An 18,280-nucleotide genomic window follows, 5' to 3' on the forward strand; every position below is an offset into this window, starting at 1 on the left:
TTCTTTTAATGGTTTTAATCATTGACTACAGACATGATGGATATCTCTTTCAGGATTTTAGTCAATCATATCTACCTTAGTAATGTATCCGGTTTTTATTTCATCGTTCTCGTTAAGATATGGCATGGAAAGGGAACATTCGAGTAAGAGGAGATAACTCAGTCAAACATTGATATCACAAAAGTATTTCTGTTTGAATGTACCTGTTATCATTCCAAGGTTGGCATGAACATGCTCTCTCTCTCTCTCTCTCATTCTCTCTCTCTCTTTTTCACTCTCTCTCTCTCTTTCTCTCTCTCTCTCTTTCACACACACACACACACACACACACACACACACACACACACACACACTCTTGCGAAGATAACGAAAGGCTTTTTATCTCTCATTAGATACTATTTCCAAACACATAAATACAATATGCTTTTCAATGTACATATTGTTAAGGTTAGTTTCTATTGACTAGTCAGTATCTCTCCTGTATCATACGCTACAAGGAAAATAATGCATATACCAACGTAACCTTTATTCTAGACTTCCACCTGCAACTGCCGAAATCAAAAATCTGTCCACTGAAGGAATTCTGTCTTCCGAAGGCAATGGTTTATAGGTTGACTCTCATTCCTCTTGACTTTAGGTTGAGGAACTACACAGGACTAATAGTCAATAATTTCAAGTGAATGTAATGCGTCAATGAAGAAGACAAGACGGTCATTGTTTAAATGTCGCTGTACCAATATAACTTCGTCACGGAATAATTTTTCCCGATATGTACGAACACAGAAAATAACGTTCCCACGAATGTGCACAAAACGGACTACAAACTCTTTACAGGATAAATATTTTATAAAATACCAAGAAAAATATAATCAAAGAAAGTTATTTACAAAAAGGAAAACACACATTACAAAAATGGTAAAAATGACAACAACAACAGCAACGAAAATGAGAAGGGTCGTTATAAGCCATTTTGTCAATGTCACAGACCTGCACGTAATATATTTAAAGAAAAATACGAAATTTTACTCACAAAAATATACTTTCTAACTTAATACTAAGAATTAAAAAAAAAAAGAAGACAAATTTGGCAAAATGGCCTGATAACATAAAGATCATTAATTCGGTACATGAATGATAGGTAACTAATATATATGTAGATTTCTAGTATATATAAATCACAGTATGTGTGTGTATATTGACTAACGCATACATTTCCACAATTCTCAACCGATTTTCATCAAACTTTATACACACATTACTTATGTCCTCATGATGGTCATGCACTATAAAATTTTGCCAACGAATTTGATTGCAAAGTAGACGACTGGAACTGCAGCTGCCGAAAAGTAGACGACTGGAACTGCAGCTGCCATGACTTGACCCATGAGTGATTTCCTGTTGCCTTCTCCAGGCAGATGAGATTTGAACTCAGAATGAAGAGAGCCGGAAGATATGCCGCAAAGCATTTCTGCTCATGTGCCAACGATTCTGTCACTCTCCCACACGTAGAGCAACGTGAAATGAAGTGTTTTGCTCAAGAACATAACACGCTATCCGCTCCGGGAATTGAACCCAAGATCTAGTGATCGTGAGTACAGCACCCTAACCACTAGGCCATGCACATTCATACCGCAACGCCGCCACATACACATATAAAACCACCGACTTCACCGAACGACCTACCTGGTTACCCCACCCAACTATAAATACTAAGTTCTTTCTCAAACACCATCGTTGGGCCAGCCTTGAATGCACTTCACACAAACTTATTTTAAAAGACTACAGGTGATACAAAAACGTAACACAATAGCATTGAAATTAAAATTCCTTTAGATCTTTAACAGTTATACCGACACACACAACACACATTCATATCACTTTAAACCAGCTCACTATCAATACCTCTTCCCTAAACATCACCTTACGTTCCACGCAGCTTGGCGAACAATGCTCCAAATTTTGCTCAGACCACCCACCAATTATCCTCACAACGGATTTACACATCAATGAAGACAGCAAAAAAACTCTTTTACAAACTTCAAGAGAGCCCAATCGAACGAGTTCCACCAACAAACAAAATCAAGGTTTATTTTTTTGTCAGAATTCAATAATGCTACAGTCACCAGGCTAGATATAGCTGTACATATTCATTTAACAAAATAACTATACGCCTTTATAGAAATAGACAAATAAACAAAAATACACATTCTACTAAGCAACATACAAAATGCAATCCTAGTTACGTGGTTAACCTTAAGAAAATTAGGGACAGCCCGAGCACAATACATAAAATACTACACGCAATGGAAACTGAGTCACAGCATCAAATAAAGAAATGATAAACATGTGCGCGCACGCACATACGGCTATGTGGTAAGGAGATTGCTTACCAGCTACATGGTTCTGGGTTCAGACCCACCGCGTGGAACCTTGGGCAAATGTCTTCTACTACAACCTTGGACCGACCAAAGCATTGTGAGTGGATCTGGTAGACGGAAACTGAAAGAAGCCTGTCGTATATATATATATATATATATATATATATATATATATATATATGTGTGTGTGTGTGTGTGTGTGTGTGTGTGTGTGTGTGTGTGTGTGTGTGTGCGCCTGTATGTTTGTACCTCACTCCCACTTGATAATCAATGTTGATGTACTTACGTAATCGTAACTTCAGTGGTTCGGCAAACGAGACCGATAGAATAAGTAGATTCGTTCGACTAAAATTTCCCATGGCGGTGCCCCAGCATGGCCGCAATCTAATGACTGAAACAATGCCATTTGAATAAATGAACAATAGAAATTCAAGAAACTAAACATTTGTATCCAAACAAACAGTAAAACACCATCTGGAGTAATTAAGAGGATCAATAACATGAACAACAAAGGATACATCACACCCAACGTGACAATGGTACTGTCACATTATAACACTGATCCTAACACTCAATACATCACAGCACAATGCAGATGTCTTTATCTGACATTTACGTTAAATCAACCACGAAAACATACAGAAAGGAGCGTGAGATATAATAGAAATATAAAAGAAATATGAAAGAAAACAACGAGCTTTCCATCAAGCTCGTTGATTTTGATTCCTTTCTTCCATCAAACACCCCAAAAGCAACGCGAATCTAAAATCTCGAAAGCCCCCAGGGTTTTGACAAAACAACACGCATACACGTAAAACACCTATAGCCTGAAAGCGTCACTGCACACAGAAACATCTAGAGATGCTCACAACGACTGTATCAAATTCTCAGAATCTGAAAGCTAAGCAAGATCATAACAATTCTAATATCCAACTAGAACTCAAATGAAGTAACATCATACAGATCCCATCAGGTCATATACACACTTTTAGACATCTTTTAGGATGGCTAATCCTTGTCATCACTTATTCACACATCACCTTTCCAAATCATGATATAGATCTAGATCATCTCATTCAACTACCACACTGATCACAAGCTTGATATACAGAATGCATGATGGTATCAATAACCAAAATCTTCCACACAAAGCATTTTAACAAACAATGGCATCAACAAATCTGTCAGTCAGCCAAATGTATGTAATATAGAAAAGTAACACTTTTAGAACATAACATTTTCCGAATGGAATTCGTTCCCTCGCCCAAACCTTTCAATCTATAGATGCATGACCTTTCCATACCCTTCAAACTTACACACGGCCTCATACGTAGATTCCCCCAGAGACACATCATCCTACTAATCTCAAGACGCTGCTACAGAGATTCTGTACTTACGTACGAACCATTTAGAAATCTGGCTTCAAAACAACAGTGCAGAAATAATACAATAGATCGATCATGATTTATGTCAATTCTCTCTGGGTCCCAATCTCATCGCAGCAAGCCACAATAAACTACAAAGTACACAACACCATTGAGATGGACATTAACAGGGAAAAACAGAAGAGGAGAAGACATGGCGTTGAACATTTCATAACTGAAGGCTTGTTGGGCAGACAGTGGGAAAACAGAAAAATACGCAACCGAACGAAAACAATGGAAAAGTTCCACTCGATGTGCAAACATTGGTGAGATGAACTGAATAATTGTCACAACTCAACATTTTACAAATTGTTGCCGTTTGTGCTCAGGCCTCATGCACAACCCCACTCACACAACCAATAAAAAATACCACAATTCAAAGACCAATGTGATGGAAGCTTCATTGACACGTAAACATTCACGCTACCATCTCTGCCACTGCATGAAAAACCACCTCCAAACTCATATGCAACATCGCAGAGCACTACTACCTCACCCTGAAATAATCTCTGCCACAAACATAAAAACACATCCAAACAGAAATAGTTCTAACATCAATAGCCTCATTGGTTACAAACGTTGTGTTGAGCCACTATCGATATTAACTGTAGAAGAACAGAAATGATCGTCTCTGACCGAACCTACAATGTCAGCCTTTGCTGTGATCACAACAAGAACAAGAACATCTGCAGTTGTTTGACTGCAATAATTGACTGGGTAGCGAAATATGTCATACTGTAGCCCAGACTGTAGCCCAGACTGTAGCCCATACATTTTATCATTGCCGGTCGAAGTGTGCAAACTCTGCGGAAATGTAGAATGAAACTAGAGAGTAGAGTGAGAGCAATATGTCTAGATCAGTGCTTGTCAACCAAGGTCCATGTAAGATTTAGGGGGATCCATGCAACAAAAGAGTAAATTGGGGATCTACAATAGAATTTTTAAGAGCCTCTGAAAAATTTTTGCTTTAGATGTATGTATTGGTATGTTTTGCAAGAAACAGCTAGGTTCCCTACTCTAACATTTTACATAGTTAAACCTACACAAATTAATGAGTGAAAAACAGAAAAGGGAATTTTGAAAGAAGTTTCTTTAAAACTAGTTTTTAAGCATCAAAAGGCTATGGGGGTCCACCAGAATAAGATAGCAATCAAAGGGGTCCATAGGTAAAAAAAATGACTGAAAATCCCTGGTCTAGACGGTCACACTGTATACATTACAGTTCATCGCAACATGTCGAATTACGCAAATGATTCTCAGCTCTGTTGAAACATGACACAATATGGAAGATGTATCTTTGGATTTCCCCTAATCGTCCATCAAGTAACTAGCGCACTTTAGGATTGAGCTGGGGCAACACATCTGCGACTATTTGCATGACATAGGATCCCTCGATCAGGTCTGAGCTGTGGTTACATTTCAACCTAAGAACAAGGACTGCTCCATCAGAGCTGACCAGCTCGTACACGATATTAACAAGGGCCTCCACATGAATTGATGTCAGTCTATACAGCAAAGAGAACAGATTCGCACGACGTGCTAGAAATAGCCACTAAATATCTCTCAGATTACATCCTACTAACTAAAAAAGAAAACATGAAGGATACACTGGATATCGTAACCCTACATAAGCTGTACCTTAAAATAGAATGGAATAGTCACAGCTTGAATGATTTTGACCATAAGTCTGACCTGCACAAAAACAGTAACAAACAAACCAACGTGCAACTATGCATATTTTAATCAATCTATTATTAACGCTGCTGTCTTCATTAATACCAGTCAATACAGCATCAGTTTAATGAAGTTATTGAATGATATCGACTAATTCGGGATGACCAGTAACGTAACAATATTGAGTTAGGAGTCATAAATACATTAAGCTTTTGAACTAATGAAAACTAAAGTAAAACTTTATAACCAACTTTGGTTTTATATATATATAGTGTGCTGGATATGTAAAATATGGTATGTTGGTAGTATTGTACTGCAGTCATATAAAAATAAACTGCAAAGCTGCAGTGGAGAGAGGTCATTGATTTTGGCAAAATACCGGAGAAATGTCTGCTTTGCTATTATTTGGTCTTCTAATTAAAAAGAAAAAAAATTGATTTATTTTGGGTAGAATAATTCGATATTGTCTCCCGCATCGAAGCTAAATTGATAACTAATAACATATAAACTGATAACTAAAAAAAATACATACATGCATATATATATATATACATATATATATATATATATATATATATATATATATATATATATATATATATATATATATATATATATATATATATGTATGTATTTATATGTGTGTGTGTATTTTTATGTGAATGTACGCCTGTGTATACATATATCTATCTATCTATGTGTCTGTTCGTCAGTCTGTCTTTCTGTCTGTATGTATGTATGCATGTCTGTATATCTGTCTAATTCTCTCTCTTTCTTTTTTTCTATCTCTCTCTCTCTCTCTCTTTATATATATACTTGTATATACACACATATACATATACGTATATATATATATATATATATATATATATATATATATATATATATATATATATGTAAACATACATATGTATATACAAACACATGTATACAACACATAGATACAACCATACATTCATATATTGAGAGTGTGCATGTGCTTTTATGTATTGGTAAATAAGGTAGCCAGGTTAGCTGAGTTGCTAGAAGGCTTAGAATCGTTCTTTCCTGCCCCCTGCTATCCGAGGCCAAACACAGCTGAGATTTAATTCACCTTTCAGCCTTTTGAAGGTCGATAAATAAACTTAGGATGGTGGAGTGTCAGAGAAGAGGCCTCACTCAAATTTCGTCTAGGAGCCAATGGTCATGGCTAATTCACCAAGTAGGAGGATAGCCTGTCCAACTTGCATTTGGCCAGTGTGAGCGGTGCTCCGACAATAAATGTAGGTAAGCGGTGCACCCTGCATGAAGTGCAATATATTGCATATATACATATTACTTCTGAATGGAATGAAATATATCTATCTATCTGTCGAGATGGGAGGATCAATATGCATTATCTACTATTAGTTAAATTTTACTCTTAATTCACCTGAAGAAAATGGGCTTTTTTGTACATGATGTAATTATTTTGTTCATCAATGAAGAACACGTCTGAAACAGCTGCTATGTAATGCGGTGGAATCATAATTGAGTGCCTATTAAAAGTATCTGGAGTCTTCATTTAGAATTTTGTTGATGTCTGTGTGACTAGGAATATAGTATAGAAATGCAACTCACATTTATATGAAGGAATCTATGGTAAAAATGGTTTCGCTTTACAGCATTTCACTTTAAGTTGCATTTTCCAAGAACCTATCAATGACGTTAAATGAGAACTGACTGTAAATATACTGTAAGGTGGACAATTTACGGCTAGTTTGCTGGGATTGTTTCCCTTTGCCAAATCATTTTGAAAGTACGAAGTATCTTAAAGCTGAAGTTCATGAATTTCTAACTACATTATTTTAAAATAGCATTAGTTAAAAGTAGTGAAGCAGGGAAGAAAAGGTCGCTCGTATCATGGATGTTAGTCGATCGAAAAGGGGTGAATTAGCAGGGTTCCATGGAAGGTTACGGTCCTACTACTGCAATGTTTCGTTATTGGAGAAATCTGGGAATTGCTAAAAGAGCTAAAAAGCACACAAAAAAAGATGGTTGGTGTTCAGACAAGAGAGAAAGATAACTCTCTCTGTCTGTCTGTCTCTCAATATATATATATAGATAGATATATAACACGCTTCTGCGCATGTCCACTCCACACACGCGCACATCGGCAACATTCGTCAATTTCTTGAAAATGGGGTCATAACCCCGAAATATTGAATACAAGATATTTGTTTTCTTGTCATTTACTCCGCATTGTTTTGGCCTTACGATCTTTTATACATTATATATATATATATATATATATATATATATATATATATATATATATATATACACACGAGGGAGAGTCAAAAATTACACAAAATCAGGGGATAAGCAAGTACGTAATTTTTCTATATAGTCTCCTTCCTTTTCGATGCACTTGGTCCGGCGGTCCACAAGCTGGCGCATTCCCTTCAAGAAGGTTTTCGGTTGGTCGTGGAAACATTTATGCACCGCTTCCTTCACATCTTCATCTCTAGGAAATCGACGTCCTCGTAAACCATCTTTGTGCGGCCCAAAGACATAATAGTCGGAAGTTACACTGCCTGCCTGATAAGAAACTCAGACACTCTCATGTCCTTGGCGATGGGCCTAATTGACTCGAAGGGATTGTTGTCAATCATGACCTGGGTCTCACCAACAAATTTAGGAGTTCTTTTCTTATCACAACGATCAGAGTGCGTTTTCTGAGCTGCCGTGCCTTAGTAATCACCATTAAACTCGTATAACTCTTTACGAATGCTCTGCACTGTACTCAGATTGACGCCCGAACACTCTGAAATGTTCGTATTGGAGCCTCCAGCATGAATGCCAAAGAGTACAGCACATCATTTCTAAATTTCTGGCAGACTGAATTGCGTCATGGTGCTGTTTTTCTCACAGTGCCCAACTAATCCTACTATACTGTATAGTCAAGAAAATCAAAAACAAAGAATGTGCATGCACGAAATTAAAAATATGAAATTGCGACAAGTTACCCATTATTCCATGTGCCGCATGTCAGATGACGAAATGATCGCAGAGCAACGTGAAATGAAGTGCTTTGCTCGAGAAAACAACGCAAAGCCCGGTCTGTGAATCGAACCCACGATCTCGCAATTGTGAGTGCAACACCTTAAGCACTGAGTCATGCGCATTTACACACACACACACTAATCTGCTATATATAGTTTTTAACAGCAAAATACAACACAAAACTTCACACACAAATATATTAAGCTCCGTGGAAAGATACCAGACGACTGTCTGATTGCTCAAAGAAACTCGTATCTTGCAGTTAAACATCGCAATTTCACATTCTCATGAACGCAGCATCATTCACATGATGTTTATCTGGTATAAAGCGACAATAAGTCACACACTAACAAACACTTCATGACTAAGATAAGACTGCGAAAGACGAGGAATGTCAACGGACCAAGAAACTTTATTGTTTTAAGCAAAATATAAAAGATTGATAACACACAAAAGACATAGCACACAAAGACAAAACACAAACCACTCATATGTCAATTCCATTTCGTCTATTATCTTTCTCCTGTCTTACACGAGAAAAACATGAAAGGTCAAGAGATTCATGGTATGGAACTGTTCTTTTATTTTCAGACTTTAGAGAGCTGTTTGTCTGCAGAGCCAATTACAATTTTGAGTGTTCACAACAAAGTTGTAAACTCTGTAATAATTTCTAAATCGGCCAGACTGTCACGCCTCATAACCGAAGATTAACCATGCACTTACAAGACGGATAAACAATAATAGATTGGGGGTAGGGAAAGAGCTGTATCCTAAATATACAACAGAGGCCCATCTCCATCACCAACACTACTAGCCATTGTAAAGTTCTACACGTGATGGGGCTGCTTTGGAATTTAACGACAATTGTGCAGCTGATTATATATTTTGTGTTCGACTTTGTGTCGCAGTATTCCAAAAATCCAGCTTGTTGGAGTGTTCTAAGAGGTACTACAGTTGTCAAGAACTCAACTGTCAGTTAAATACATTTTGAAATCTGATGATTACCACGAACGTATGAAAATGTTAATTGAACTTTATGAACATTACAAAATATTTTTTTAATGTTAAAATACCATAACAGAAAACGTGAAAACCAAACCATGATATAACTTTATTCAACTGATATATTATTCTATACACATTCACACAAATTCGGAAATATATATATATATATATATATGTGTGTGTGTGTATGTGTGTGTGTGTGTGTGTGTGTGTGTTTATGTATGTGTTTGAGTTCCATCACCGCTTGACAGCCAGTGTGTGTTTGTTTACGTCCCCGTAATTTAGCAGTTCTGCAAAAGAGACTGATAGAATAAGTACCAGAACTTTAAAATATATAAAAAAAAGTATTGGGGTCAATTTGTTCCCTTTGAAGGGTTTAAGTCGAACATGGCTCAGGCCAATCGCTGAAACATAAAATATAAAAGAATTCTATTATTTTCTCCGAACATGAATCCTGTTTCTAGTGAACGTAAGAGCTTGAAAAATGCACATATACTTGAGTTTTCTTAAAAGTAAAAAATCCGATTCTTACCATGTAAAGCTCTATCCTAAAAGAGCTGAACCTTCGGAAATTATTGAATAAAATACAATCCCGCATAAAAATATACACACATCACCGTCTTCAGCATTTATATATTTCAATATGAATATTTTATATCATCACATGTCATTTCGATAGACCATGTCTATATTTTATTATTTTGTTAGCATGAAAAATTGAATTTACTAATTTTTTTTCTTTTATATTAAGAAACTTGATAGAATCTTGTAGGTAGAAATACTCGTATATATATTCACAGTTGCGAAATTTTTGTGGCCATCATTACTATAAATGCCTCTTTCAGAATTTTATTGCGAAATTTCATAGGCAGTTTGGTCGAATGGTAAAAAAATTTCCGTCTAGCTTGCATGAAATTTTATGTAATTGTCATTTCAGATTTCGTATCAACCCATAAATAGTGTGGGTAGACGGAAAAAGGGTATGGAAAAGGGATGGATTGTGCCTATAATTCAAAAGGTACAACCTCATCACATGTGACGCTGATTCTGCTTTAGAATTAGGTCAGGGCACACATGTCTGCAGTGTACTCAGCCACTACTCGTTAATTCAAGGGCAGATTATTTAGTTGATCAATCAATTGAATCCTTGCCGTCAAACAACAGAGGTCCACCTCTATCACCAACACTACCAGCCATTGTAAAGTTCTACACGTGAATGAGGCTGCTTTGGAATTTAACGACAATTGTGCAGCTGATTATTTTTTTTTGTGTTTGACTCTGTGTCACAGTAATGTCACTGAAAATGCCCAAGTACGAATGCATAATCTTATGCTCTGACGGGGTCCAAAAACAAGACAAAACAAAGCAAAACAAAAAACGAAAGAATAAAACATGGTTCATGCCCAGCGAAAGGTAACGGAATACACATTTATTTATCTATTCATTTTAATACATATCTCTTATGTTTCCATGCGTCATTCGTTAGAATATGATTTTATTAGATATTTATGTACAATACACACGCACGCACATACACACACACACGATCAAAACCTTTTATTTTTACGTTGCTCCAATCCATTCAGTTATAAATGAGTATACCTTGCGACGGACTGGCGTTTCGTTCAGGCATAATATAACAATCTCGGCCACTTCATATATATATATATATATATATATATATATATATATATATATATATGATAGTTTTTATGTTTAGTTATAATAAAAACAATAAACTTATTATTCTTTAACAAGAATAACATTGACACTGACTTTAACGTTTCGGTTAGCTTAGCCATCATCACAGATGATGGTTTATCTACCCGAAACTTCGAAGTCACAGTCAATGCTATTCTTGTGAAATATATATATATATATATATATATATATATATATGCATCTCTGGTTAAATGGATGAGGGAAAAATATTCAATACATGATGTAAAGTATATTCATTGCAGTGTATTCATTGAAGTTTCTGAGTCACTCACACACACATGCACACGCACACACACACACACACAGAAATATGAAGCGCCCTTGCACACAAACTTTTATACGCATTCAGACATCACTCATTTAACTAGATACATTCAGTGAAAGAGCGCAAAGATCTATTAATTTTTGATTGATTTATTGTTGTCTTCTGACTAACCATATTAGAATGCACAATATTGCTCAGTAACCTAGACAACTTCCTACAATAAACACTCACGCCAGCAGTTCGTTCATTTACAATTAATAGTACATTTTCTAGTGAAGAATATAAGATATTCAACGAATCTCTGCTATAGTCTACATTATCTGAAATAGATGTTTCTTCGCACTTTTTCCTTCCGCTGTATCCATATTTAAGTTTGTTAGTCTCTTGTTTCAATAACCAGTTATGGTCATCGTATTAACGTCCTTGTATCGTTTTGATTTTTAAAAATATCTTTGGGAAAGACACTTCTATGTTACTCTGTTCAGTTAGAACAGAAAGAGAGAGAGAGAGAGGGAGGCGAGAAATGCCAAAGGAAATTGGTGGAAAAAGAAAAGTCGAGTAACTAGAGGAGAGCAAGAAGAAGAGTGGGGGAAAAGAAAAGACCAAGAGAGAAAGGGAGAAATACAAGAAAGAAAGGAGTTTATAATCTATATATATATATATATAATTTGGGTGCTTACGCCAAATACATAGCATTTTTATATCTTAAAGCTGTGATATCGCATTGGTAAGATCCTTTTCAAATATCTTTTTTTTTTATTACGTTCCTGTAACATTTTTTGAACAAATCCAGGGTCAATGAAACATTTAAATACAAGATAACGATTATTTTTCATGTATCATGGCCCGTGTTTTATTTTATAAGTCAATTTTCGCCCACTTAAAAATTTGCTGATATCAAGAAACAATCCAAATGTTTCAGCCATTATTTTTTAAGCATTGGGATGTCATATATATATATATATATATATATATATATATATATATATATATATATATATATATATACACTCTCAAAGAAGAAGAGATGGAGAGATGGCTGTGTGACGTGGCAGAGTTTATTTATATGTAATGTCTCCGTGTGAATTTGTATGTGTGTATGTGAGTGTGTGCCCGTCAATGAATATAGCAAGTGAATGTGAGGCAGGTCCAAAAGAACTTATTGACAATTTATGTCTGCCAGTCAAGGTGACCTGTCCTTTTATAAAATGTCTGACTTTGATAACATTTAGTACATCATTTATATATTCAGATGAAAATATTTCCATTTCATTGGTCACCTTCTGCAGCAACCCGTACAGTTCCAACAATATGTCGATCCTTCGCTAACATCTCTCCTTCGGTTTATTACAACAGTGAGTATATATGTATATATCTCGTCGTTTTTTTTTTCCTCCACCTTCTCTCCATTTTGTTGAATTTGGTTTGCGTGAAAATGAGTTCAATAATCAGAGATTATCTCTATAGTTGGTTGATAGTCAAAAACTGATGTATAATATAATCCTCTTTGTTTCTTACACAACTGATTGCCAGACATAAACCAAATGTGTATGTATCTTACTGTCTGCTTCGTAATATGCTAGTTTTGTACTCTGAGTAACTATTGCGTGTCTCTTATAGCAATTGAATTAAATTGAATTAACAGAAGTAGTTCTGGTGGCAATTATACGTATACATATACACAAACAAACAAATATATATATATATATAAATATATAATTATATACACATATATAAATATATATATATATATATATATATATATATATATATATATATATATATATATATATATATATATATATAGGCATGTATGTATGTATTTTAGTATTGTTGTAGTCTGTGTAACTAATGTTCTGCTGTTATGACAACTGGATTAACAGGAGCAGCCTTCGTGGCAACTTCTATGTTTGATGAAATCTCTTTTAAATTAGTTTTCCTCGGAGACGTAGTCGATTTCGGCGGCGGTTTTTTCGTTGGTTTCCTAATTGTAAAAGCGGACAATACCCCGTATTCAGATCGAAATAACCATATCTACAATTTGGTCGTTGACACTGCCGTCTTTTGATGCATCTGCAAAGTAAAAAGAAAGAATTATTATTATTATTATTATTAATTATTATTATTATTATTATTATTATTATTATTATTATTATTATTATTATTATTATTATTATTATTATTGTTCAGTAGTTTTATTTTTATAACGTGCTTTCACTTCACTACCGAGCGCAGCTCTGTGCGCCTTGGGTATGTGCTGTGGTTTGCTGTGGTGCTCTTATGTTTACTGTATTGAAAGTGTTTTGCGTAGAATGTTTGCAGTACCCAGTAGTGCAATTTTCTGTATGTTATATATATTTGTAAGTCCTGGTATTTTTGTTATGTATTTGTCTGAATATTTTTTTTATTATACCTAAGGCACCTACTATGATAGGAATTGTTTCTGTTTTTAGATTCCACATTCGAGTTATCTCTATTTCCAGGTCTTTGTATTTTGAAAGTCTTTCCATTTCTTTTAGAGAAACGTTGTCATCTGCTGGTATCGATACATCAATTAGAAAGCATTTTTTTTCTTCATGATTTTTGACAACTATATCTGGTCTATTTGCCTTAATTTCTCTATCTGTGTGTATTGGCATATCCCAGAGTATGGTTGCTTTCTCGTTTTCTGTGACCTTTTCTGGCGTGTGTTTATACCATCTTTTTTCTGTTGTTATTCCATAGTGTTGGCATAGCTTCCAGTGTATATAGGTCCCAGCTCTGTCGTGTCTGTGAATATATTCCTTTTATTATTATTATTATTATTATTATTATTATTATTATTATTATTATTATTATTATTATTATTACTATTATTATTATTATTATTATTATTATTATTATTATTATTATTATTATTATTATTATTATTATTATTATTATTATTAAGGCGGCGAGCTGGCAGAATCGTTAGCACATCAGGCGAAATGTTTAGTGGTATTTCGTCTGTCGTTAGTTCTGAGTTCAGATTCCACTGAGGTCGACTTTGCCTTTCATCCTTTCGGGGTCGATAAAATTAGTACCAGTTGCGTACTGGGGTAGATCTAATCGACTGACCCCCCTCCCACCAAAATTTCAGGCCTAGTGCCTATAGTAGAAAGGATTATTATTATTATTATTATTATTATTATTATTATTATTATTATTATTATTATGTGTGAAATTCTTTAACTGGGAATCGAACTTGGATTGCGGACTCGGCTTATAACAACTTGGTAACAACTGTAGAATTCACTTCAAAGTAAGAGTTAAGTGAGTTGAACAAGGAAACAACACTGCGTTTGATTCGAACAGAGGCGTTTAATCTCATTTATGAAACAACCATGAGGCGTGTGTTTGTATGTGTGAGAGCAACGTGTTATACACCCAATATTAAATGACATGTTTAACCGCGCCTCGTGGACATAATTGTAAAGGCTTTGCCGCAGAGAATGGTCGATGACACTCGCTGCAACAGCCACCCCATCTCGCGGGGATCGTTTCTCAGTTGGGCTGCAGTTATCTAGATTTTGCGGAGGCGATCGGCAGTGCAGGATCCAAGGAAACCAGAGGTCTCGGCGGCGAAAGGCTCAAACTGATAGTCAGGTTCCTGTATTTGTTAATCTTTCTCTACTCTGCGTTAAAGTAATCGATCACTAAATTCTGATACACATCAATAATGATTACAATCCTTCTTTTACGCTGCATTGTATGACTGGTACTTCTGTTCTCACCGTTGAGGAATATAAAACCCCAAGCCAGCTATGGCAAAATTTCGACTCACAACAACGAAGATCAAAACATCCGAATTAGAAACTTTTCCTCTAATTATATGACAATTGAATCGGATTTACCTTTACGTGACACCAATTGTTATTTAGTTATCTTAGACCAAGATCTACGGTTAAAAGCATTCCAGCCGTAACTATTCCGTCTTTTAAATCAGGCACATTATATGAAGGACCACATTACCTAATGTGTCCTAAGCCGATTGGGCGTGATTTGAGTTAAATTTAGCTGCTATAGCTACCAGATCAATGGACCACACAGGGGCTTCTTCGTTGGCTCGAAACGCATGATATGGCATAAAAGGGGCATTGAAATCAGGGTCTCAGTTTCTGCTAGCCATGATTTCACCCGTTAGCCCACTGCAATTGACAGCGCTGAATGAAACGCAACAAGTTCAATAAGAAATGTCTACTTACACCAAAGAATGTTCATTTAATGGTTTCATACCATCTTTAATAAGCAAACAATTTCGCTGGTCGTTACGGCAATCACAGACACATTCGAGACCATTTCGAACTTTCTGGAACGGATGTGGACATTCTTTCCGACACCTGGTATTTTGAAATAGAAAAAAATATATATATATATATATATATACATGGATGTATGCATTTATATATACATATAATTTGTATATGTATATGTATGTATGTATATAATTACACACACGCGCTCGCGCGTCAAGCTATCAATTTCATAAGAGGGTGGAAACATATAATACATGCAACAATAAAACGCCGATAAGAAATTCATGCGGTGAGAGGAGATGGAAAGCTTGGTAAGTAGTCTTATATATCTGTCAAACTAACATTCATAGTTAAGTTTGCGTTTAACATATTTACTACACGGAACAAAAAAAAAAAAAAGAAACGCAAACGAGAAATAAATGTATGATGAAACAAAGGTACATAAGTATTTTTACATATTAGACAACAATTTCATAAGTTAGTATGTCTATATTCAATACAGGGAATGTTTAGAAAGTCATTTAGGAACAACCAAGCAGTGAGGGATAAAACAGTATTAGAGAGTCGAGAACAGTAGATACTCCGAAATTTTCTATTTGAAATGGGAAATCTTTCCCGAAATTTTTTAAGATTATTAAACAACCTTTGTAAGGAAATGCAAAATCTGCTCTCATTGTTTTATTCTATTGACTTCACTTTACATGTTTTGCTTAAGTTCTCACATGCATTGCATAAAGTTTTTTTTTTCCACAGTTAATATTAATATTAATTTCAAATCGTTTTTTTGGCAAATACAGTGGACAACTCTTTATATGATTTGGTATTATTTTGATTTTAACCATGTCTGATGAAGAGATAGGTTGATTACTATTTAAATATACATAAATTTCTATTTGTTGGTGTAGGAAAACAGAATTGTACTCCTTCTTTTCAAATACTCTAAACACAACGTATCAGAATTCCACACCTTCCTCCTCATCAGTAGAATTTGTCTTAATATTTTGTGAAGAATATAACACACAAACATGTCATACCGACGGAGGAGAAGTTAACTCATTGTGGTCGATCATTTAATTAAATTTATTATTTGTTTTCTTTTTGGCCTTGCTTTAATTTACTCTGGTTTTCGGATGACATCGTAGTTGTGATTCTGGTTAAATGGGGTAGAAGTAACGGTGGACATGTTCATGGGTAGGAGACATTTTAGCACAGGTGTTTTAACGCTGCTGATTCAACGTTGATTATTTGATATCATACATTTTCTCTTCTCTTTATCTCTGTGTTTATATGTGAGAGTACATTTCTCTTTACGTATATGAGGAGGTAGAAAATATTTATGTCAGTCGGATCCATTTAACAAATTGTGATCTCTCTCCCTCTCTCTCTCTCTCTCTCTCTCTCTCTCTCTCTCTCTCTCTCTCTCTCTCTCTCTCTCTCTCTCTCTCTCTCTTGCTCTCGCCCTCTCTAGCTATATGCGTATATTTCTGCGCGTGCGGTGTGCGTGTGTTGTTATTTGGCACTAGTGACAAAAAGTACACTCACCAAAAGAGTCATCGCCAAGACAGATTCAGTCTCCACTCAGCCGTGCCAAATCGCCAGTATCCAAACACCCACGCCCATTCGGCTCATTCCGCATGTCCATGTAACATAGTCACACCCATACACCTTAAATAATTACCTATAGACTCTCACGAGCAAGCCTCTATTTGGTCGCTTTAACTGATATAAATAACGGTCTAATCTTCTTCAAAAACAAACAACTAACTGGGCCGGTTCTTTGGTTGGAAAATAACTTATTCTTCCCCTTTCTTCTACCTTCTTGGGGTCTCTAGAAAGGAGCATAGTCCCCCATCTAAAACAAAATAAAACAAAAACCAATCCGATATAAACAAAAATAAAAACATACCCGGGTAGTTTTATTATTTCTTTACATTCACACTCTGTGTGATTCATAAAATTTCGTACTTCTACCATTTTGGAATTTAAATTGGCAGTTTCGGGCTTTTTGTCTGTCAAATCCAAAACCTGTAAAAACAAATTTCAGCTTGCATCTAAATATATTTCTAACCATGACCGGACAGTAACTTCATTATTTTAATAATAATGATAATAATAATAATAATAATGATAATAATAATAATAATAATAATAATAATAATAATAATAATAATAGTAGTAGTAGTAGTAGTAGTAGTAGTACATGGAACAAATAGGGGTGGCAATAAGGGTGGAGCACTTGCAGAAAACAGCACTGCTTGGAACTGCTCGAATACTCCGGAAGGTGCTCGAAAAATAAGAGGTGTTACCTTAGTTCATTGGCAGTGAACAGCCGACACCGTTAGAATCTGTGCAAAGGCAATAATAATAATAATACATATATATATATATATATATATATATATATATATATATATATATATATATATATATATATATATATATATATGTATATGTACATAATATATATATATATATATATATATATATATATATATATATATATATATATATATA

The 18,280-nt window shown here is 35.0% G+C and overlaps 1 protein-coding gene across 6 annotated transcripts in view; it reads right to left on the reverse strand.

Moving 5' to 3' along the window:
- Window positions 1-10,901: 10,901 nt before the first annotated feature.
- LOC106867557 (uncharacterized) overlaps window positions 10,902-18,280 on the reverse strand; it is a 235,134-nt gene continuing 227,755 nt past the window's right edge. For all 6 annotated transcript variants that reach the window (XM_089361797.1, XM_089361799.1, XM_089361801.1 and 3 more), the window contains 3 exons: window positions 17,673-17,791; window positions 15,716-15,850; window positions 10,902-13,565 (listed from right to left, as the gene is read on the reverse strand). In XM_089361797.1, the coding sequence (XP_089217923.1) occupies window positions 13,418-13,565; window positions 15,716-15,850; window positions 17,673-17,791 (402 nt within the window). In that variant the 3' untranslated portion in view covers window positions 10,902-13,417. The remainder of the gene's footprint in view (window positions 13,566-15,715; window positions 15,851-17,672; window positions 17,792-18,280) is intronic.

The sequence above is a fragment of the Octopus bimaculoides genome, chromosome 13 (assembly GCF_046866305.1).
Source record: "Octopus bimaculoides isolate indiv1 chromosome 13, ASM4686630v1, whole genome shotgun sequence".
In the NCBI taxonomy this organism is placed as follows: Eukaryota; Metazoa; Mollusca; class Cephalopoda; order Octopoda; family Octopodidae; genus Octopus; species Octopus bimaculoides.